The sequence below is a fragment of the Anabrus simplex genome, chromosome 2 (assembly GCF_040414725.1).
Source record: "Anabrus simplex isolate iqAnaSimp1 chromosome 2, ASM4041472v1, whole genome shotgun sequence".
Lineage (NCBI taxonomy): Eukaryota > Metazoa > Arthropoda > Insecta > Orthoptera > Tettigoniidae > Anabrus > Anabrus simplex.
In genome coordinates this window covers 1,194,173,351-1,194,198,465 of record NC_090266.1, presented here as the reverse complement: position 1 = coordinate 1,194,198,465, position 25,115 = coordinate 1,194,173,351, and the positions used below count along the sequence as shown (strand labels likewise).

General features: G+C 38.2%; 1 protein-coding gene across 1 annotated transcript in view; it reads left to right on the top strand.

Moving 5' to 3' along the window:
• Positions 1 to 25,115, top strand: part of LOC136864785 (phospholipid-transporting ATPase VD) — a 532,079-nt gene that overhangs the window by 486,208 nt on the left and 20,756 nt on the right. Inside the window, exons 17-20 of the mRNA XM_067142172.2 lie at positions 7,013 to 7,170; positions 7,259 to 7,363; positions 13,763 to 13,950; positions 14,038 to 14,178. Coding sequence (XP_066998273.2) covers positions 7,013 to 7,170; positions 7,259 to 7,363; positions 13,763 to 13,950; positions 14,038 to 14,178 — 592 coding nt within the window. The remainder of the gene's footprint in view (positions 1 to 7,012; positions 7,171 to 7,258; positions 7,364 to 13,762; positions 13,951 to 14,037; positions 14,179 to 25,115) is intronic.

Sequence of the window (25,115 nt, the reverse complement as noted above, 5' to 3'; positions counted from 1 at the left end):
CATATTACTGTGTAGTTGCCTTGTCAATACTGTGACGTCAACCAATGGCAGATATTAATGTTATGCACATAGGTGCCAGACATTTTGTATCCTTTCTCCCCAAACTTCTCCCATGTAAATATGTTATTATGAGCTTTGTAATTTCCCAACTTTTCAATAGAGTAACGTCGATATTACTGTGTAGTAGGGTGGGCCGAAAAAAACTCTAATTCTTTTTTCCAAGTCGTAATACCGCTGAAAAGTTGCGAATTGGGAAGAATAAAACCGGGTAAAAAATGAATCAAAATAGGTTTGTTTCTTTCGGTCGCGTACGTGCTCTAAAGTTTGCCGAAATTCGGAAAAATGTATATTTTTATGATAATTTCCTACCTTGCTTAACTTGTCAATATTTAAATATAATAGCTCTAGTGGACTATTACTAGAGCCAATAATGATTTAGAGAAAAGAATGGTTCAAATCGGTTAAGGTCTTCCGCTCGCGCAACAGCTGTCAAAAACCTAACAAAATCTCGCGCTCGTCGTAACTCGCTTGGGTCAAAGACTCTGACGCTCAGCCCACCTACCACTCTCGCCACCATGCCGTGCCATTGTTGTGTCAGTCTGCACTTATCCCTCGTGTTTGATGTGTGTTTCATTCGCTCTTCCAGTTACTATTGTGGCATTTGCACCTACTGTATTTCGATGTTTGTTTTGTGTTATGACATTTTTGCGTAATTTTGTGACTTAACGGTGGTATACTATGGCTGTACCTCAGAAACTCATTGCAAGACAGGTATTTGATTGCAGTGTATTTGCTGCACCTAAAGACTTTTCATCAAACAAGCTAAAGTTAAATTTGTTATCCTTCTAGTAAAGGTAGCGATAGTGACCAAGATATTGGTCTTCAGATCATCAGTTTCAACAATATTTACATTTGAATATGAGCACGAGGGTTTCAGATGAGATTCAGAGTCATCATCCAGAGTTAAATGGCTGTCACGCGATCTCCTTTCCAATGATTTGATGCGTTTCTTTGTTTTGGACACGTCCAACCCTCCAATTAAACCTATTCCGTGTGCTGGTAATAAGTAAACAAATCTTAGCTCAATAGCAGGTATTTTGTGTGATTTTGTACATAGTTGACAGTTATATCTCATTTACATAAATCAGGGGTTCTGTTACAAATGCAATTAACAACAAAGGGACATTTGAAAGCCGATACGTCGAAAAGCAGTGAGCATTTTTGCTTAAACTCCTCAATTTTCTGCTTAAACGAATCTTTATTCTTATCCCGAGTATATGATTTTCAAATGCTGTAATATTTATCATGCAACGCTTTTGTAAGTTGCACAATTATCTTATCTGTAACCATTGGAATGGATGCTTTCTGATACAAACCAATTATTTTGTTAGCTACTGTACTTGCAACGTGTGAAAAACTGACTCTCTTATTATTAACCTTAAGCACCAAGTGGTATCTCTTCTGTGAACAACACCAGATCACGTCCTCACCTGTAAGAAGCTTGTTTGATGAAAAGTCTTTAGGTGCAGCAAATATAGGGCAATAAAATACCTGTCTTGTGATGAGTTTCTGAGGTACAGCCATAGTATACCACCGTGAAGTCACAAAGTTACACAAAAATGTCATAACACAAAACAAACATCGAAATACAGTAGGTGCAAATGCCACAATAGTAACTGGAAGAGCGAATGAAACACACATCAAACACGAGGGATAAGTGCAGACTGACACAACAATGGCACGGCATGGTGGCGAGAGTGGTAGGTGGGCTGAGCGTCAGAGTCTTTGACCGAAGCGAGTTACGACGAGCGCGAGATTTTGTTAGGTTTTTGACAGCTGTTGCGCGAGCGGAAGACCTTAACCGATTTGAACCATTCTTTTTTCTAAATCATTATTGGCTCTAGTAATAGTCCACTAGAGCTATTATATTTAAATATTGACAAGTTAAGCAAGGTAGGAAATTATCGTAAAAATATACATTTTTCCGAATTTCGGCAAACTTTAGAGCACGTACGCGACCGAAAGAAATTAACCTATTTTGTTTCTTCTTTTACCCCACTTTATTCTCCTCAGTTCGCAACTTTTCCGCGCTATTACGACTTGGAAAAAAGAATTGGAGTTTTTTCGGCCCACCCTACTGTGTAGTTGCCCTGTCAATACTGTGATCATCAACCAACGGCAGAAATTATTGTTATGCACATTGGTGCCAGACATTTTGTATACTTTCTCCCCAAACTGCTTCCATGTAAATATATATTATAAGTTTTGTAATTTCCTCAATTTTTTAAGAGAGTAGCGTCAACAATTCATGTCAGACCACCACTGCTGGACACTGTTAAAATGCCCTGTGGCTTTACGCATCGATGCCGAATACTTTTTTTTTTTTTGGTCTTAGACTGCCCCCATGTAAATATGTTAATATAATCCTTTTTAACTCCATATTATTAATGAACATTGTTTTTCTCATTGAAATTTTATTAACATTTTCCTAACATTTCTGATAGTGTAACGTCAATATTTCATACGGACCACTGCTGTTGGACACTGTTAAATACCCTGTGGTCTTACCTATTGGTGCCAGTCACTTGTCTTTCCCTTAGACTGCCCCCATGTAAAATGTTAAGTTAACCTTTGTAAGACATACCCTAACATTTTGACGCTGTTATCCTTCACAACTGGTAATTTACAGCCAACGGCTGATATGTTGGTATTCATATTATCAATGAACATTGTTTTTCTCATGCCGGGCTGAGTTGCTCAGACGGTTGAGGCGCTGGCCTTCTGACCCTAACTTGGCAGGTTCGATCCTGGCTCAGTCTGGTGCTATTTGAAGGTGCTCAAATACGTCAGCCTCGTGTTGGTAGATTTACTGGCACGTAAAAGAACTCCTGCAGGACTAAATTCCAGCACCTCGGCATCTCCGAAGACCGAAAAAATAGTTAGTGAAACGTAAAGCAAATAATATTATTATTATTATTATTATTATTATTATTATTATTATTATTATTATTATTATTATTATTATTATTATTATTATTATTATTATTATTATTATTATTATTATGTTTTTCTCATTGACTGTCCCTACTATAATATGTCAATATTATTTCTTAGCAATTACAATTCAATTACAATTCAGGTACCTGATTTCAGGTACCTGATTTAATCCTTGAGGTAGTACTGTGACTGATGATGCCTTCAATGAAAGGCGAAACATGTCTCATATGGAAATAAAGATAAATTCCTAATTGTTTAACATTTTTTATATTTTGAATAGGTGATATTATAAACTAATTAGCATCCTTCCAGTGATTGTCGAAATATCTTCACAGATTTTTTCACTGTTCATTATACTTAATGGGAATAGATATAGGGGAGAATGTACATTTTCTAAATTAGATTTCATTAGCAGTAATGTACTGCCATGTAATGAACAATTATGATCCTCTGAAAAGTGTGATAACTAATTTGTCATTGCTAACTTTGAAGCAGGTCTAAACTTGCGTGAATCGGGGGTCACATTATTCCCAACTTTACTTCAAATTACAGAAAGCATGTTTTCTGTACATTCTTGGGTAAGCTGTTTCACCAAAGATAGAAAAACTCATACTTATTCCTTAAGTCTGTGACACAATGGAAGGAAAAAAGACAAGGTTCTTCAGCACTTCATAATTATTGCAGCCAGAGAAAGCACATATCTTTCCTTTCATATTGAGAGGAAATATAAATGACTCACCCTCTCAGTCAGTTACTGATTTTAACTTACTTGAAACGCATAAATAATATCATAAACTTTACCAACATGATGTACATGCTGTTTCAACAGGGAAAGTTTCACCTGGATATACTGCTCACATTGCTGTCCCTCAATATCTTGCAGTGTGTCCTGTATTACCTCTAATGTATTTCATAATACATTAACCAAAGAGCCCAGTTGTGGTGGTTTGGCCTCATCTTAAGGATGACTGAAACATGACCACCATGCAGAGAATGGGAACTGTAAGCTGCATGATCATCATCATCATCATCATCATCATCATCATCATCATCATACAGGGGCAACCAGGCAATCTGTTTGCTAACCTTGACACCAAACATTACAAAACAATATTGCCTAAGTAATACAATTGCAAAATTTGCTTAAGTGTGGCCAGTATCCGGTATTCGGGAGTTAGTGGGTTTGAACCCCACTGTCGGCAGCCCTGGAGATGGTTTTCCGTGGATTCCCATTTTCACACCAGGCAAATGCCGAGACTGTACGGTAATTAAGGCCACGGCCAATTCCTTCACACTCTTTAGCCCTTTCCTGTCCCATCGTCGCCATATGATCTATCTGTGTCAGCGCGACGTAAGGCAACTTGTTAAGAAAATGCAAAATTATTCAATTTCCAGTCCCTAAGGTATACACAAACAAGAAATTTGTTTGTGCAAAGGCTGTTCCAGAAATGCAAGAGGAGAATGAGACAAACATTTAAGCAATACCAACTCACTGAAAGAGAATATAATCAACATTTTGAAATGCACAACTTAAGATTTACAATCCCATTTAGCAATCCCAGCTTCACATGTTCGTAATATTTCACACCCCATTGCAGATCTTAGAATAAAAGCCCAGCTGTAGCTTTTAGTCAACCTACTCGTGGCATAGATGTGTAAATTTCTAATGTATGGCTATAATGGTGCATAATCATTTAAGTCCAACAGTAAACACTTCATATTAGCCATTTCAGAGCCTTAGCTGTGGCCTTATTATTATTATTTTTATTGAGGAACGTTTGTTAATTAAACAGATGCTGTTCATTGTCTTTTGAACAACTAAAACCTCACAAGCTGCCTCCAGATATTAGTTCATTGACAATGCAGGTCTCCATTGTGTCTATAGACATTCTTTCCATGACACCTTGTCAAAGAATAATAGCAGTGTTTTACAAGGTCCAAGATATCTTTGAGTACATCAGAAATTCTAATCTGTAGGTGATCTTTAATGCTGAACATTTAAAAAAAAATCTGTTAAATGGCATAGGTTAATGGTTATTTCCAGAATTTTTCAAGTCGGAGTAATTTGAAGAGTTCCTCCTCATCCCTTTCTCTGCCCTCCCCTCAAAAATAATTTCAATGCTTGTTGATGATGATGATGATGATGATGATGATGATGCTTGTTGTTTAAAGGAGCCTAACATCTAAGGCCATCGGCCCAAAAAGAATTTAAGTTAACTCTGTATACATTAGGAAATAGAATGATCTCATGATGGCTATAGGATACATTTTCTTGCCTTTCTACAGTTTCCAGGTAGGTCTGAATCCTCAGAAATGAACCTCCTAAGGTATTATTACACTTGTCCATTGTGCTGACCTTCCCCTCTACTGCACTTCAAAAAAACAAAGGTTCAAAATTTCTCATGGAATGATAGCAGCCATTGAAATTAATAGTAGTAGGTTGAAGCACTGTCCGGCCAGTATCCAGTAATTGGGAGATAGTGGGTTCGAGCCCCACTGTCGGCAGCCCTGAAGATGGTTTTCCTTGGTTTCCCATTTCCACACCAGGTAAATGCCGGGGCTGTACCTTAATTAAGGCCACGGCAGCCTCCTTCCACTTCCTAGGCCTTTCTTATCCCATCGTCGCCATAAAACATATCTGTGCGACGTAAAGCAAAAAAAAAAAAAAAAACAGCACTGTCGATCAATGCATCAGAGACATGTAATAATTTTTTTTTTCAAATATACAGTATCTCAATGATGGGCTTAATTGATGCTTAAAGTTGTAACAGGAGATGCTACTGGTAAATACCTAATATGGTATGTGATCTTAGGCACTCATACAAATCTTCAGTTCCATACTCAAACACTTACCATTTCAATAGCTCTCTCTGTAGATCACTGGTGGAAAACCAGACTCTGAATCTCAGGTTTGCAGGTTCAAACCCAGCAGAGATATTTGGATTTTTGAAGGGCAAAGAAAGTCCATTCGACACACTATCTTATTGATATCTGCAGTGACTTCTATCACATTTTGGTGGATCCTCTAGCCCACCACCTGAAGCTGACATATGATTTGTAGCCAACACACTATCAGACTTTCACACAGTTATGTACAGCATGTATGTAGGCAGTAAGAACGGTAGGGTTAGACCGAGGTACGAATATGACAAGCAAATTAGAGCAGATGTAGGATGCATTAGTTACGTAGAAATGAAAAGGTTAGCACAGGATAGGCTGGCATGGAGAGCTGCATCAAACCAGTCTTTGGCTGATGACTCAGACAACAACAACAACAACATGTACAGCATTCTGGAGATCTCGTCAGTCTTGATGTGGGAAGTGTAGGACGAGGGGAAAACCAGATAAACACAAAGAAAGAACAAAATGATCAATGGTTTACGCAGGTGGTACTAGGGGAGGAGCACAGCAAAAGCACAGTAAGAGAAAAGCAACCCAATAATTTTGACAGAGAGAGAAATTGTGCATAAGCTACATATGACTCCTCTAGCTTCTCATTTAATGATTAGTTGACTGTATTACGGTATTACCTCTAGAAAGACTGTTACTGAGCGAGTTGGCCATGCAGTTAGGGGCGCACAGCTGTGATCTTGCATTTGGGAGACAGTGGGTTCAAACCCCACTGTCAGTAGGCCTGAAGATGGTTTTCCACTGTTTCCCATTCTTCACACCAGTCAAATGCTGTACCTCAATTAAGGCCACAGCCACTTCCTTCCCACTCCTAGACCTTTCCCATCCCATCATCGCCAAAAGACCTATCTGTGTCAGTGTGATGGAAAGCCAATTGAAAAAAAAAATTAAAAAACACTGTAACACGTCAATTTAGTCTGTTCATTACAAACATTTGCCTGATACTTTAGTGTTTTGTATACACACATTCTCAAACTTAGTGGTCAGTTATGCCTTATGCATGTAATATGCAAATAATGGACTAGCATGTAGATCAGTGAGACTAGCCCTAATCTAAAAATTTGTTGAGAGATTACTCTAATGGTGGTAATACATTTTGTTCCAGGTGTGTATGACCAAGATGTTCCAGAAGATTTGCTTTTGGCTCAGCCTTTATTGTATAGGCAAGGACGTTTAGGTCTTGTGTATCAACCTCATTCTTTTTGGTTGACAATGGCTGATTCACTCTATCAAAGTATAGTCATCTTCTTCATCAGTGAAGCTGTATGTATCTCATATCTTATTTAGATAATTGTTGAGTATAATGTATCAGTGTTATGAAGCTAATTGTTCCATGTCCTTATGTTGCCAGGCATACCATGATACAGACGTTGGTATTTGGGAGTTTGGGATGACTGTTACTACCTCTTGTATGTTTGTTATGCTTTTCCATGTGGCCATTGAAACAAGGTCTTGGGTAAGTAGAAAACCTAATGATCAGAAATTTGGATGTGATGATACATCAGTGAACAGAGAATACAATAACAGTGTGGTGGTACTTAAATTGGGAAAGTAATCTAAAATATTTTGTTGTTTTTCTCATGTGAAATGATTTTTAACAATTTTTCTTCTTTTTCGTGCTGTATAATACATTCTTATTGTACTATGGATAGTCCATCATTCAAATATCATTTCATCTTATACTCCACACAATACCACACTTGCTGTAACATATTAAAAATATATATAAAGACTTGTCTCCTATTTTTATTGAATACCAACCTGAAAGTTACACAACTTACTTTAGTTTTCATATCTATGTAGCTTTTTTGACTCACATACTGTATATAATGTACACTAATAATCCTGTACCCTAATGTTAGAAAGCTGAAATTGGAAGGAAAAATGATGTATTTGTATAGCTTTGTTAAATATTTATATTGACAACTGTACAGTACAATAAGTTGTAAATTATGGAGCAACTTGTCGCATCGTAATCGTCATTAGTCTAGTCCAGCGAAGTTTCGAGATATACAGGTGTCTGGTCGACATTACCAATGTACGAGAGTAAATACAAATTTCTATGGCTCAAACTTTACATTACATTTTAAACATTTTTATTCACGATCATATCATACATATACATACAGAGGTAGTAAAAGATACAGTGTGAATCTCACATAAGGTAAACTTTTGTGTGGGCTCCAGAAATACAATAGCTAGATTATGTACATCATGGCATCTAGTGAATATAATTTACTCCATTATCATTTTGGTGATATTATACTAATTTTATGAACAGTTTTTCTGCATTTGGTGTAGGAAGCTGGAAATGAGAGACATGGGTTAAGGAGAATGTTGGTTTCTTAGTAGAAAGGAATAGTGTGCTAGTTGATTTAAATATTATAATGGAAATTTATAAGTTGATCTACCTTGTAATAACTGTTAATGAGCCATGTGAATAGCCTTTTCTTCAGGGTATTCTGGTTGCCACTGATCACTGATCCGTGGCCCTAGACAACTTAGATTTCTTTGCCCAAGTAAAGTGTTTTGGCGTGGAATACTTATTCCAGTTCTGTCTTGCAGCCTAGTGCAAATTTTTGACTTGTGTTCTTTGCAGAAGAGCTTTAAATGTTTATGCATGTATAGGGTCACTGACTGCACAAATAGCTGCTGTATGTTAAGTACCATGCATTGCTGGAACAGTTCGTATGTTGGAAACATCAGTGGCTTTTTGTACATGACTTTCAGTATGTAGTTCTGGCATGTATTTACCTGAGCCAAGTGTGAATCAAGTATTCCACCCCAACTGTTAATTCCATATTGCAGTTGCGATTGAACTAAGGCAAAGTAGACAGACTTCAAGGCTTTTGTTGAAATAACATTTCTAATTCTGTAAAATATATAAATAAGTTTTTGAAGTTTAATGATCAAATTTGTTGCATGAAAATTCCATTTCAGATACCTGTCTACAATTATTCCTAGATATGAAACATTTATTGATTTCTGTAAAGTATAACAGTTACAGCTTTCAGTATTTTTGCAAGTTTGTGTGTGGAGTCTCTTAGTGTTAGGTTGTCTGAGGGTTGCATTGTTCTACTATGCAAGAAGCACAGAAATTTTTAAAAATTTTCATTTAAAGTAAGTAGGTGGTGGTTTAGCCATTTCTGAACTATGACTAGTGATTCTAGAGCTCTCTTGAAGGTGTCCTCTGATGTTTCACCCATGACTGTGAATACCTTGTCATCAGTATATGAGTTAATTTTTGCATTACAGTTTAGCTCACACATATCATTGATATATAACAAAAAAAGAATTTGTCCTAACACTGTTCCTTGGGGTACTCCAATTTTTTACTTGAGCTCTTTTACTTAGGGTATCCTTGATTCTTACCTTTTGTATTCTGTTAGAAAGAAAGCCTTTAATTAGATTTTGAGGAATTCCATGAATGCCTACTTTTTCAAGTTTTCTAAGGAGTATATTGTGGTCTACAGTATCAGATGCCTTTGTTAAATCCAAAAATATAGAAATAGTCCTTTTGGAGCTATCAGTGGTTTTATACAAATAATCTGTCAAGGAGAATATTGCATGTTGAGGGCTATTTTTTGGTCCAAAACCAAACTGGTTTGTCGACAATATATTATACTTATTCAGGTAATTAGGTAATCTGGTTTTAATGCATTTCTCTAGTAATTTTTAAAGGTGGGTTGTGGGAGAAATTGGGTGATAATTGTTTAACTCTCTCTTATCGCCTGATTTATGGATTGGGACTATGATAGCAATTTTGAAGGGTCTGGAAATTGTCCTTTCATTAGTGATAGATTAAAAATATATTGCAGAGGCTGTAGAATACGTGAACTAATTGTTTAAAGTGTTTTACTTAAGATATTGTCATAGCCATTGGCTGAGTTATTTTCTAGTTCAGCTATGTGATTCATTCTTTCTGTTTCTGTTATGGGAAGAAAAAAGATTGATTTTGGTTGAGGTATTGCATGAATGTCATATATATTGTGGCATTAGGTTCTTTGCTGGTATTCATTATTTTGTCAGTAAATTCTAAACCTATACCACTGAAATAATCTACAAATTTGTCTGCAATGATAGTTGGTTGGGTTGTTTCTTGTGAGTCTGTAAGATTTATGCTGTCTATATCTGAATTTTTTTTCTCCTTCCTACATGTTATATCATTTATGCTTTTCCATAGGATTTTAGAATTGTTTGAGCTTGACATAATTTTATTAGAGTAGTACTTCTCTTTTGCTACTTTAATGAGCCTGTTTATCCAGTTTTGGTATGTTTTATGTTTCTTAATAGCATTTGTGATCTCGTCATTATTTGAGGACCTCATCTTTTGTTTTACAATTGTCTGGTGTAATTTTTCCCTTATTCTGATGGAAGTTAGGATTCCAGTTGTGATCCATGGTGTTATCTTTCTGAATTTTGATCTTACATGTCTTGTGTTAGTAGAGTGTTCAGAGATATGTTGAGTTAATAGCCCAATAAAACTACCAGTCGCTTTGTGGACATCATGTTCATTCAGGACTGATTCCCAATTTTCCGTTTTTAAGGTTTTATTTAAAGCTTCATAATTTATTCTGGCATTATTCAGTATTTTTCCTTCCATTTGTGTTATATGATATTTCTGGGATTGTTTTTGTATGAGAAAAATAGGACTGTGACTGTGATACTAGTATATAGAACATATGACTCAAAATTGTTATTTCTATGGGATTTAACGTGTATGTGATCTGTACATGTTCTAGATTTTTGGTTTATCCTTGTTGCAAAGTTGATGTATGAAATGAAACCATTAGCACTTAAGGTGTTCATGTATTCCTTTTTAATTTTTTGAGCATACTGACCAGTTGGGTTTAAAATGTCTGTTAATGTCTCCTATTGTTATATAATGTGTGGCTGCAGGTAGCTGCTGAAGTGTATTTCCTAGTTCTTCTATAAATATCTTTGGGCTTGTGGAGGGTGATCTGTACATAGCAAGTATCCAGTAACTTTCTTTATTATACCGGTACTTTAAGTTGGGTAGGCTACCATTTGCTACTTTTAGGGTTTTCAAAATAGATATTGCAACATTTTGTATGAGGGTTACATGTGTGTATATCTTTAAACTGTCATGTGTCGAATTTTGTGGGGGTATGAAGTACTCATCATATCCTAAAATAGAGAAGGGTACAGTCCTAATGAGTTGGGTTTCAGATAGTATTATACTATCTGGTTTATGGTCCAGTTGATTTAACATAACTAGCATGCTTTCAAAATTTGTTATCTTGCCATTTATATTCAGGTGCATAATTCTCATTCCTGCAGTATAGTTGATTAATTTGTTCAAGTCTTGAGGGGTGTTAACAATGCCTGTGGTGATATAATCTTGTAAGGTAAGCCCTAATTCATGATCTGGTTTCATATTCATAGCCTATTGTCTAGTATTACTGTTTGTAATTGCTTGGTGCACACTTCGAGAGAGAATTTCAATGCAAGTATATTTATGAATCACTTGGCTCAGGTATACATACCCTAACTTGAATCCTCAGTCTCTCTGCTTTGTAGGAGCTGCTGGTAAGTCAGCTGCAGTCTTGATTTGCAGTATGGGGCTGTTCTCATTTTTCCTCATGAAGATCTTCCCGTTCTTGGTCCAAACAAATTTGTAGTTCGTGGAGTGTTTCGTACTTCTGGCTAGCCAATATAGATTTTGGTTCTGTTTTGTTAGATGTTCATTTAAATATACAGTTGTGTCCCCACTGACTTTGATGATGATGATGATGATGATGATGATGATGATGATGATGATGATTGTTGTTTAAAGGGGCCTAACATCGAGGTCATCGGCCCCCCACTGACTTTAATATCTGCACAGAGAAGTTTCCCATGCTTTCCTTTTTTTGTCCTTGATCATGTTTTTTATTTTACGCAGATAGAATTTCACAGTTATGAGAGGAATCTTCTTCCTTCCATCCTTATCTGTAGCCGCTGGGAGTCGGTGGCAATATTCATTGTCCCAGTCAGGTTGAATTTCCACTCCAACTGCACCTGCAACTTGAGTTACTATGTCATACACATACTCATCCTTAGAGAGAAGTATGCCAGCGATTTCTAAATTATAATTCTTAGAATACTGTTGAAGGTCATTGATTTGATCCTTCAAATGATTATATTGATCTTTGAGAGCACTATTTTCAGCCTTGCTGCTGTTCACTTTGCTGGTTAAATTGTCTATGCACTTTTTAAGTTCACCGTTTTGTTGTAGCAGTTCATAAACTTTTCTGGACTGAAACTCCAGTGAGCTGGAGACATCTTTCAGGATTTGCTGCATGTTGTTCACAGCTTCACATAGGCTTGTATTGTCTGCTTTGACTTTATTCCGCTGAAAAGTGTATGAAGGCGATTTAGCAGTAGGCTTATGTTTGCATTGTTTACAATGCCACAAAATTTCCCCTGGATTTGACAGCATTGCCTTAAAAACAGCATTTGAAACGCGTGCACAGTTTAAATAGAGCGTTTCACTACACTTTCCATCACACTGTACATAATTTTCGTTCTCCTTGAGCGACACCTTGCAGGAGCTGCGCATAACATTGCTGGTATTGGGCGCCATGATGAACTAATAACGAATCTGTAGAAATCCACTATCTTTTCTTCATAATTAGCTGGGAGATATTGCTCAACACTAGTTTTCCTGTAAAAATTGAAGTTATTTCATTCAAAAACATCTGTGAGCAATCTATGGCTAGCCTTATAATCCATAGTTTTTAACTTTCTTGCTATTGTTGTAGCTTTCAACAGACACATTTCACTCATGACCACACATCCAAACTGTTTCTTTTCAGTGACATATTCACATATCCTATTTTTGATTTCTGGAAACTCTGCATTTTGTCCCTGGAAGTGTCCGGTGGTTGTTGTTCGACTGTTTGATACAAGCTTTATTTCTCCTCCAATCATACCGCAACTCTCATATACATCATATTTTCTTCACACCACAAGATTACCAATTTGCTTCGCCTCTTCAGTAACATCTTCAGTAACATGGAGCTTTTCTTTAAATGTAAATGACCTATTTACAAAGGAAAATTTAAGTGTATTCTCCTAATTCAATACATCATATAATTCCATCATTAGATGGAGTAATCAAATTCAAACATGTTTTAACTCGTTTGAGCCATCTTCAGTAAAAAAAGGGGGGGTAAAGTAATTTACATAATACAAGCTAAAAATGTGCCAAAAAACATAATGAAGGAACAAATGAAAAAATAAAAGACACATGACAGAAATAAAAACAGCACAATATACAATATTTACATCACATAATATAGAGCAATAAACAACTCGCTGCGATAAAATGCAGTGAAGAAAGGGGTTAATACAAAACATAATTCAATTTTTTGTTGCGACCCTCCCGACCTTTCAAAATAAGGCAAACAAACCAGCATTGTAATGGGGACTACATAAGTCTTAGTGAAGTACATGCCTTTGTTTTAAAGTGTCATTCGGCATCTCACTGTTTTGGTTTCCGAAATAAATAAATAAATAAAGAAAGAAAGAAAGAAAGAAAGAGAGAAAGAAAGAAAGAAAGAAAGAAAAAAAAGAAGGGAAGAAAGAAAATAGTTAAACTTGCTTTCTGACTTGTCCAAATGAGTTAGCCCAGAGAACTTGTCTGTGGAGGAAAGGTTGGACAACAGATTCAAAAATTTATCTTTAGGTGATCACTAGATGCATTGTGTTTCACTCTTCAGTTTGGAAATAATATGGGAAATGTTGGAAAAGTTTATTTTGTATTCCATTTAAGAATTGCTAGATGAAAATAAAATGATTATTTTTGTATGTCTGCAACTATGTAACATATGTTTTTAAATGTGATTTACAGACAGTGATCCATGTGCTCTCCATCCTGGCATCCATCTCTGCATTTTACATCTTTTCTGTGATTTATAATACAGTGTGCCTCCAGTGCTTTGGCCTTCCCAGCAACTATTACGTTGTGCAGCAGACTATTGGCTCAGCTATATATTGGGCTGTTGTGGTGCTCTCCACTGTCGTAGCATTGCTCCCCAGGTACAGTGTTTTCATATGATGATGACCTGTGCTTTTAGAGATAATTACAGTTATATTGCAGCTAATGATATCATTCTCATGCTTTAGATTTGTTTGGCGTTCAGTAGAGACATGTCTGTTCCCTCGTGATGTAACCCGTGCCGTACTGGAGAAGAGAAGAGCCACTCGTCGAGGTGAGGACTTTCTCGTGTCATGGTCACGCTCCACATCCACTTCATCCATTTTCAGGTACAGTATGGTCCTAATATCCAACCTGCAGTCTGCTGTCAGTTGGCGAGGAGGAGTTGAGCATCACCACAAGCAGAGGACAAAGTATTTCACTGACCTTTCAAGATTATCTTCGAACTTGGAGGCTGCATGTTGTGTATTGCATTTACATGCTGTAGCATGCCTTGAACCTGATTGCTCTTCCACCATTCTACTCATCAGTCAGAAAGTTGTGTAGTATTCAGAATAGCTGATACGCTTTGCTTGAGATTGTATATTCAGTCATAATGCACCGTATTTCCCCTGTAGTGATGTTAGAGATATTGATGGTCTTTGAGTATGGCTGGGAGTAGACTCACAGCATGGCTGTTGGCTTGGTCTTGATCATAAGGCCATACTTCCTCCAGTTTGTATCATGTATCATCTTACCATAAACTCTTTAGAAAACATTCAGATGATTACTGTATCAACCATTATCCACAGTAGAGTATACTTCAGGAGAAATAGGGAAATGGTTAACATTAACTCCAGCAGTTAAATTTCAACAAATAATTACATACAACATTAACACTGCAGCATTTTTATGCAAATATTCACTCAACAATTGAATTCTGATTGCATCGTCTAGATGGTAGTATTTTCTGACATCATCATGATATTCAGTTAACCCTTCACTTTTCTGGGTTTTACTGTAAATATTGATCTAAAAATGTTCCATGGCAGGTGTGCTTGTATTCTGCCACAAGGTTACAGGTTTACCAAACTTTCCAGAAGGTGAATACCTAGGTTTCTGATATAAATTAATTTGGCTACAAATTGTCAACAGAGAAATTAAAACCTGATAATAATTGTAAATCAATATATTTTTATAGTATGGCTTTCATGTTTTTGTATTATTGCAATAATAATGCTATATACATAACAAAAAAAAATATAATAATGCTTGTTGTTTAAAGGGGCCTAACATCTAAGGTCATCGGCCCAAAGAATAATATAGTGAGCTGATGACACGGGCTAGTTCACATGTTCCACCGCTGCAGAATGCTAGTTTTGTCGATAGGTGATTGCTGAATGTAAACACATGGCTGCCATGAGTTTTTATTTTATTTGGTAATATTGCTTCCGTCCGCCTCTGTGGTGTAGTGGTTAGTGTGATTAGCTGTCACCCCCGGAGGCCCGGGTTCGGTTCCCAGCTCTGCCATGAAATTTGAAAAGTGGTACGAGGGCTGGAACGGGGTCCACTCAGCCTCGGGAGGTCAACTGAGTAGAGGTGGATTCGATTCCCACCTCAGCCATCCTCAAAGTGGTTTTCTGTGGTTTCCCACTTCTCCTCCAGGCAAATGCCGGGATGGTACCTAACTTACGGCCACAGCCGGTTCCTTCCCTCTTCCTTGTCTATCCCTTCCAATCTTCCCATCCCTCACCAAGGCCCCTGTTCAGCATAGCAGGTAAGTCCGCCTGGGAGGGGTACTGGTCCTCCTCCCCAGTTTTATACCCCGACCCAATGTCTCGCACTCCAGGACACTGCCCTTGAGGCGGTAGAGGTGGGAACCCTCGCAGAGTCCAAGGGGAAAAAACCAACCCTGGAGAGTAAACAGATTAAGAAGGAAAGAAAGAAAGAAAGAATGAATATTACTTCCCCTGTCTCTTAATTTATAAAGTAACTTATTTTTGCTAGTTTTGAACTGCATGCCAAAATAATTGTGTGAAAATGGCATTTGTTAAGAAGGAAGTCATACTTTCCATTTTTGACTCAGTTACATGTAATTTAAAAGCTTTTCGGTCTGTCACACACACAAGTTAAAGATGAATATTACACTATAACATACATTCTGTGTTAATGCAGTGGAAATTCATATGGAAAAATGAAAAAATTGCCTCCAATATATTGGAAGCTAAGAATAGTATAACCATAATACTAAAACGTTCCAGTCAAAATTAATCACACACCAAGGATAGCATAAATATAACAACAAAACATCTATTCAAAATTAAGCACACTAAGAGAATAGAATAACCTAATAACTCAATCATAGCAGACTATAAACGTAATAATAAACCCAAACTCTGTAAATAGTATCACTGTAATTAAAGTAAGTCAGATTTAAAAATACGAGGGGAGATCGGAAAGTAACACACAATAATTTTTTTTTCTTCCCTGGTATTGCAGCTGGAATGTTGAAATTTTACGACAATATAGTTTGAAGTTTGTGCTGCAGAGGGTATTTTGTTTTCATGTGCAACTCTAGCGAGAAAAGCCTGCACAATGAAACAAGCATGGCGTGCATGTTTCTGTCGTCCACGTGTGAAGAGCAGCGAAGTGTAGTTCGATATTTGTGGGCCAATGGGCATACACAGAGTGAAATTCACAGAGACATGCATGGCGTGTATGGGGATGACCGTCTGGACCGTAGCAATGTCTCCAGGTGGTGTGCATTCTTCCAAGAGTGCCATGTGAACCTTAGCGATTCGCCACGCTCCGGGCGGCCGGTAACAGCTTTAACTCCACAGAATGTCTGCGCCATTGAGGCAGCAATTTTGAATGACTGGTGTGTGCATCTGCGAACCTTATCCCAGACTTTCAACATTTCCTATGGTGCGGTGTATGACATTGTTCATGACACGTTGAAATTCCATGAAGTTAGTGCTCGCTGGGTGCCTAAGAACCTGACAGACAATCACAAGGGCCAGCAAATGATGACAAGCATGGATCACTTAATGCGTTATGCCGTAGGAGGGCATGACTTTCTCAAGGGAATCGTCACTGGTGATGAGTCATGGACGTACCACTACACGCCTGAAACCAAGCAGGCCTCTATAGACTGGAAACATGCTGATTCCCCAGTATGAAAAAATTCATAGTGACTCAATCTGCTAGGAAGGTGCTTGTGACAATATTCTGGGACATGCTTGGTGTGTTATTCATGGACTTTGCTGAACACAGGACTACATTGAATGCTGCAGCCTACATTAAAACTTGGTTAAGTTGCATCGTGCCCTTCGTAACAAACGCTGCAACATTAATGCCGACGGTGTCAAACTTTTTCATGACAATGCCCGTCTCCATGTTGCTGCTCCTGTTCATGAGAAACTCGCCAAATTTTGGGTGGGAGGTGCTCCAGCATTCACCATACAATCCGGGCCTGGCACCGTCAGACTTTCATCTGTTTGGTCCCATGAAGAAATTCCTGGCCAGCTAACACTTTGCAACAGATGCGGAAGTGAAATCATCAGTCTGCAGATGACTTACACTCCAACCAAACGGACTTCTACGAACAGGGCATATTGAAACTGGTATCACAATGGGAGAAATGTGTTGAGAGACTTGGTGACTATGTAGAAAAGTAGGCTTGTGATTTGTTTGGCCTTGGTATATATTGAATGTTTTGGGAAAAAAATTTGTTATACATTATTTGCTGATCTGCCCTCGTAAAACCCTGGGAATAGTAGCACTGAAATAATAAAATATTGCAATAAAATGAAAAAAATTTATGTACTCGCATCAACTATTCCAAAGGGAATAAGCCACACTTTAATGAAAGCCAAGTTCTCTCGAGTACTGTACTTAACCTGGTCTTTCCTCCACTGAATAAGTGAGATTCCTCCAAATAGGAAAGTAGTTTCTCATGTGTGGGAAATTCCCTCCTCATATCATATTAAATGTCACCTTATAGCATTCTTCTGAAATGCATCTAGTGATGTCTTGGTCTATGTTTTTCAGGAATACATACCACTTCAGAAGGTGTATTATGATCCACTGGACACTTTTCTTTCGTTACACTTTTCACAGTCATCTTACCTACTTTTAAAGAGTCACAAACTCAATCCATCACTTTTGTAACAGAAAGAAGTGACCCACAGTTATCACCCTCTTTCTCAAAATATTCACGTACCCGGCATATAAATTCACGGCTTTAGCTTGTATAATAACTGATTTTTAAAAATCGTTTCTGATGATCCACTGGCCATGATACACTAAGAAAAAAGAATGGTATACACAAAGCGTGAACACAAGCACTTCATGCAGGCTAGAGAGCAAATGAGGCCATATGTTTATCTTCAAACCGATGGCATCACCGCACCGGCAGTAGACGGTACCCTGGCAACTTGAACGGTGATTCTTGCTTGCTGTTATATCTTAAATCTGACGGTCGGCAGCTGTGAAGATGGTTTTCCGTGGTTTCCCATTTTCACAACAGGCAAATGCTGGCGCTGTACCTTAATTAAGGCCAAGGCTGTTTCCTTCCCACTCTTAGGTCTTTCCTATCCCATCATTGCTATAAGACCTATATATGTCAGTGTGCAGTGTGACATAAAGCAAAATTGTAAAATAATAATAATAATAATCTGGCATGGCAGTGACGCCAGGCATTGCAAACCGTGACAGTTATTCTACCACTAGCAGAACTCTTAGTATATTTTGCTGTAAAATAACTTAATTAAAACAATAACATCAAATCGACGAAGGGTGTTGGCTTCAGTGATTTAATATTAAAATCATATGGCACAATGATAATTCATAATAGTGTTTTCAAGGTTATGTCTATAGTTTCAAATTGCCATAGGTTGTAGTGATGGGACATTTGATTCATTTTACTGAATCGATTCATTTGATTCCGTTCACTTTACTGAATCAATACAGTGATCTGATTCACGGCTCATTGGTCACCGCTCCTACTGCATCTGTATAGTATGTGCTGGTAAGACAGCAGCAACAGCATTCAGTGCTCGCAGCTGCCGTCTGGTCTTCATACTATGAACTCCTTTCTTAGAAAAAATGCTAGTTACTTTAATACATCGAAGCCTTCCGGCGACGCAGGGTGGGAAAGGTTAGGATTAGGAAGGTAGCAGCCATGGCCTGAATTAAGGTACAGTCCCAGCATTTCCTGGTGTGAAAATGGGGAAACTACGGAAAACCATCTTAACGGCTGCTGACGGTGGGATTCAAACCCACCATCTCCCGAATGCAAGCGCATAGCCACGTGGTATTAACCGCACGACAACTCACTCAGTCATTTCTGAAAATATGTATTTTTCTATCAGCTGAGGATTTTTTAAAATCATCATATTTTGTATAGGCTACCCGAGATGTACAGTAGCCCGCTGGTTTTCTGATTCAACATACTGTTATTGCGTCTGTCCACATATGATTGAAGTCTTGTGCAACGATGTGACATATGAACTGAGAAAATACTGAGCCGTTCTTCCCAATATAAAATAGGTACTTTTGAGTGGTCATGAGCATGACTCATAGTCATAGGGCAGGCTAGAGTCGAGTTTAATTGTCAAATGCCAACTACATTATAATACTAAGATTCATTAAACTAATAAATAGTATAACCTAATAGCCTACCTACTTACTAGCTACTTCAGAATTATGTTGTGACTACCTTTTTAACACTGCAAATAAATCCATCTATTATTTAAACCTCCCTGTAAGAAGAGGACAGTGAATGCAAATGGGTATTATTTTCAAATGAGCCGAGCTCGAGAGTCCATTATAGCATACGATTCTTTCAGTGTAGCATGGCTCACTGTATGTCTCGCTGCAGTGAGTCGATAAGGAGCCGTGCATATCTTGTGTCTCACTGAGCCGGGTCGTTCACGATTCTTTCCGTGTGCCATGGCTCACTGTATGTCTCGCTGCAGTGAGCCGATAAGGAGCCGTGTGTATCATGTGTCTCACTGAGCCGCGCTCGTTCACGATTCTTTCGATGTGCCATGATTCACCGTCTCGCTGCAGCGGAAGCTCGGCTCTCCGCGTGTCCAGTGAGCCGATAAGGAGCCGTGTGTATCGTGTCTCACTGAGCCGCGCTCGTTCACGATTCTTTCGATGTGCCATGATTCACCGTCTCGCAGCAGCGGAAGCTCGGCTCCCCGTCAACGTCCAGTGAGTGCGCCACTCAGCACTGTCCGCTGGGAGTAAGCTGAATCGTGTGCCGTGAGCTCGCCGTTCCTGTGAATTGATTCACTCGGACACTTGAATGAATCGATACACTGCTTCGAATCATGCATTCAGTAGCCAACACTAATAGGTTGGCAATACTGTTCTCTCCTCTCTTTTTTCTTTACATCACAATAAGTCAGAGCCGGACAGCTGGTGGCTCGACTATAGGAATGAATACTTTTTAAAGAAATGCGTACGCATTTACTACTCCAGGGGCACAATATAATGGGAATGCTTATAGTAAGATCCTTAGTGAGAAGCTAGAAGTTGGAATCAATGGAGGACCTAGAAATGGGCAGTAGAAGATCCATTGCCTCATTCATGAGACATCATGATCTCAGCGTAAACGAGTATCGAAGTGGCATGTAGAAACCAGAACATTCGTTTCTTTAAATTTTATGTCCTGATCCAGATCGTTCAGTTGTTGCTTAGTAACAACCGATTTCTCATACTGGTTCAGGTGACATTGATGCTTGTGTTCTTCAATTGTGGTGTTGTCGTACTGCACTTGGTAGTCCGATTCATTGGCTGAATGGTCAGCGTACTGACCTTCGGTTCAGAGGGGTCCCGGGTTCGATTCCTGGCCGGGTCGGGGATTTTAACCTTCATCGGTTAATTCCAATGGGCTGGGGGCTGGGTGTTTGTGCTGTCCCCAACATCCCTGCAACTCACACACCACACATAACACTATCCTCCACCACAATAACACGCAGTTATCTACGCATGGCAGATGCTGCCCACCCTCATCGGAGGGTCTGCCTTACAAGGGCTGCACTCGGCTAGAAATAGCCACACGGAAAAATAAAATACTGCACTTGGTAATTCAATTATACACCATCCCACAAGAATAAGGAATACAGTAAATTCTGGAGCTGGAGGAGGGGAGGACCAACTGTCCCTCAAAATAAGTAAACTGAGGTTCTGACTGCCGTACGCCTTGTCTGTGCTCGTTTATATCTAGAGTTGATTGAAGTAGAATACCATTGCTGCATCTTCGGTTGAATCAAAGAAGGCCTGTATTTGACCAGAGTTTGGCTCCCAGTACTATAAATCAAACAGTATCTTACCCATGGTATGATTTCTCCAGGAATACAGACTGAGCAATGAATGCTTCCTCCTCCACCCACAGTATGTATATGAGAAGAAGTCAATTGTGTCTTGTGTTTTGACAAGGCTTACATCAACATGCAACCCTCGCATAATGGCCTTTGAAGACAACCGTTTTCATAACTGTGAGTTATTCTTATAAAGCAGGGCCTCTCAAACGCCCAAAATCTCGTGCATGCAAATCAAGGCGCAAGAGCTCCGTGCACTGTGCATCGCTCCCGCTCGGCACGGCTCGGACCAACACTTCGTCTCTGGGCTACTCGGGTAAGCTCAGCTCAATTCGACTCGGATTTGGAGCGCTATGCAGCAAGTGAGGAAGAGGGAGACAGGAGGAGCGAGCGAGACAGGCGCGGGGAAAGAGAGAGACCGCACTATTGCTCGAGGAGTGGGGGTCTGCACTCTGGTCAACCAAGCGGTCGTCTTTTGCACAGTGCATACACAAAGCGCATGCACCCTGAGTGGCCCTGTTATAAAGTATTAGAAAGTTATTTTCTTTTAAAAACCTTCTTAATCACTCCCTGAATAATATAGCATTCTTGCAGAAAACAAAGTACGTGTGGAATAATACCCTTAATTTGTGATGCCTCACCTAGGGCTACGTAGGACTTTTAGTCTCTGTTGATCTTCCGGCCTCTTTCGGTTATGATCTCAGCATGATGTATGTGTTCTGTCATCCTATGTCCACAATACTGGTTTACATCCTCATCCGTTATTTATCATCTGGACTTCATGATAAATCTGTTGTTCCTTTTATAAGGCAGTTTTTCCTTTCATTCTCTTTTTATTTTTCTCTTATTTAATTGTAAATCAATTTCTAACTTTTGTGAACTATGTTTTGGCCCTGTCTTATGATACTCTCTCATGCCATCATCTTTTTTCTTTGTTTTTAATTTGCTGCCATATTATTTGTCTTAGATTTACTGCAATATTCTAGCTTGAAGGCTTATTCCACATTTTCTTATCATTTTCATATATGAGCCGCTGAGAACCAAAGTGGTCTAAGTCAATTTTTTCCCATTCTGAGAAATTAAAGGTTTTGCATTTAGTTTCATGTAAATTCAGGCTTTACAAGAATTCATGATTCATTTGATGAAATATGCGGACGATATATTAAAATTATATTTAATAAAGACATTTTAGTTATTTGTTCCTTAAATTGCTTTTTATCGTTCCTAAAATTTGGAGTACATCTTTTCCTGTCAGCAGTTTACTCATAGCGAAAGGTAAAGTGGTACAAATCAAGAGTTGTACCACTCTTTCGATAAATGTTTTGGCGAAGTTGAGTAAAAGGAAAATGTATAGGTTGTGTTTTAACATCTAATATGGCAATGTATTTATAAAGTAATTGTTATAGAAACATAATGTTGTACAGTAGATGTGAAAATGCACATACGGCTTCCATTACAACTTTTTCTCTCGCAGATTGAGTTAAAATAATTGCTCTGTTGTTAAATGCTAGCTACGCAATCTAGTCTAATAGTTCATCAGTACGGACACTCATAAATTATAAATAAATTGTTTTGCCCAAATGTCAAAATTTCTGAAAATTAAATTATCATGCTGAAATTTAAACAGACTTTATAATGGGAGATGGCAGTTTACTCAATTTAACAATCTCTTGTAATGGATCGACATAATCAGGTCCATACTCCACAGCCGAATTCACAGTTGTCAGTTGATTGAAGAAAGTGTGGTGTACCGGAGGGATGTATGGGAGAAGGGTCATCGTGTCTCTCTTGTTAGCCTCGGTGACAGGTCGCACAGCGTTGTTGAGAGGGATGAGTTGAACACCAGACAAACAAGCATGGCCATGAACACGATGTGAAGGAGTAATGTCCAATGTTTTGAAAGGGATTCCTTGTAGAGAATGAGATGAGGAGAGTCTTTCTGAAAACGAAGCCGTCGAACATGAAGCCAACTGAACTTTTCATTTTGCGTGTTCATCTTTCTAAATGTTACACTTTTCTCTGTCTTTATTGAGACAGTCATTCAGAGCCATTCTATAAACGGCAAAGGGTTGTTTTCTTCTTGCCTTTTGAATGGTATTACACCAATCATCCGCAGTGAAAATTTGAGCAGTTCTTGAATTTCTCTCGATAACTCCAAAATCCCAATCGTTTGGAAAAAAGGAGTGTCCTGATAGCATGGTCAACCACTTGGATTTCATTTCTTGAGTTCTTTACAATCTCTATCCAAATTAGTGCAAGTTTTGAATTCCGAATTTGACCAGTTGCTGCATCACTGTATGCTATCACATGATGAGCATCATGGGCACGGAGTTCAACATGCTTTAGAAGGCAGGACCCTGCTTCTTTGGGAGCCTTTTGATGCCAATTACTTTAATAACACCTGAATGTTAAAAATCTAAATAAAGAAAAGAATACTGATACTTACTAGCACAGTTACCAGGGCTTTTTGATTTTAGAACCTAAATAACAAGGTTAATGAACACAGAACAACACAACCACATGGCCATGACGCTCGACTTATACCACTATTCCTGTAAATGCGCTCCACTCTGGCGTGATGGGAAGAATGCATCTAGCGCTCTCAGCGTCTCCCATGAAAGTTATCGTTATACCACTTCTTCACAACAAATTTTCATGCGTTATAAGTGTATTGAGTAGTATAACTCAAAAACTGACATTTCTTGACTTGACCACTTTGGCTCTCAGTGGCTCATATATTGCCCATTTTTGTTTGCTCTTCCTGAGGTTGATGAACTCTGCCAGTATTGTCATTGATTTCTTCACATTCTGCTCACATGGCCATGATTTTGTTTTCTAAATACTTGATCTCTCTTTCCCATAGCCCTGATGGTTGTGCTTGTTTTTTGGAGACACAATCCCTTGAGTTATGCTTTTATTATTTTTGTACCATGTGGGAACATTATACACATAAAACAATAACATAATAATAAACAAGAGGAAGATAAACAAAATACACAAAACAAGGACGACTAAAAGTAATATGAATAGATGGACAACAGGATGTGGAAGATGCTGGACAGCCCTACCGTGACCATAACTTGGTAGTGCATTCTCAAGCAGAACTATCAGGTTTCTTAAAATATCTTTTATTAAACATAAAATTCCTTAATAACCTTCATAAATTTGTTGTTAAAACTTACATAGCTTAACTATATTAACAGACATTGACACAGTGCTCGGTGGCACTCACAAAATGATTTGAAGATATTATTTATGTTATTAAACCGAAATCATTGTCTGCCTTACGAATAAGATGACAATTGAGGTCTAGGATTATAGAACAATAAATATAACATTAACATACTACACTTTGAAAAAAAAGAAAAAAAAAAAAACAATTGAAGGCAACCCATCAACTTGAGCCGTGCTTGCAGGTGTAGGAGGGTTGATAGTCGTGCCTTCAGAACCCGAGTGATATTCCATGCACCAAATAAATGCAGTCAGGTTTAAAAGTGATAAGAAAGGAATTTAAAATTTTAGAAACAAAGGTTAAACAGTAGCAAATTAGAATACACAAGTAAGCTAGCAGGTATTAGGGGGATTCTAATAAACATGACCGTGAAATTACTTCCATATAATGGATACGTACTGTGAGGCGGCGGCATATCCAGTTACAGACCTAGTTCGGAATTGTTCTTTTATTGCAGTGGCTAGTCCCATTCTACTAGAAACAGGCAAACAAAGAAAACTACAATAACATAATTTTTGTTGTGAGTTGGGTAACTTAAATATTACAATGTGTATGGGAAGGTTGTATGCCCCCAAATAAAAATGCATCAAAGCGCTGAAAAGCACTTTTTTTATTAAATTAAATCATCGAAGATGCGAGACTGCCCCGCAAAATTCCTGCAAGTGAAAAGATTAAGTTAAGCTGTGTAAAGGAAAATAAAACTTATATTATCGCGTTACGTAGG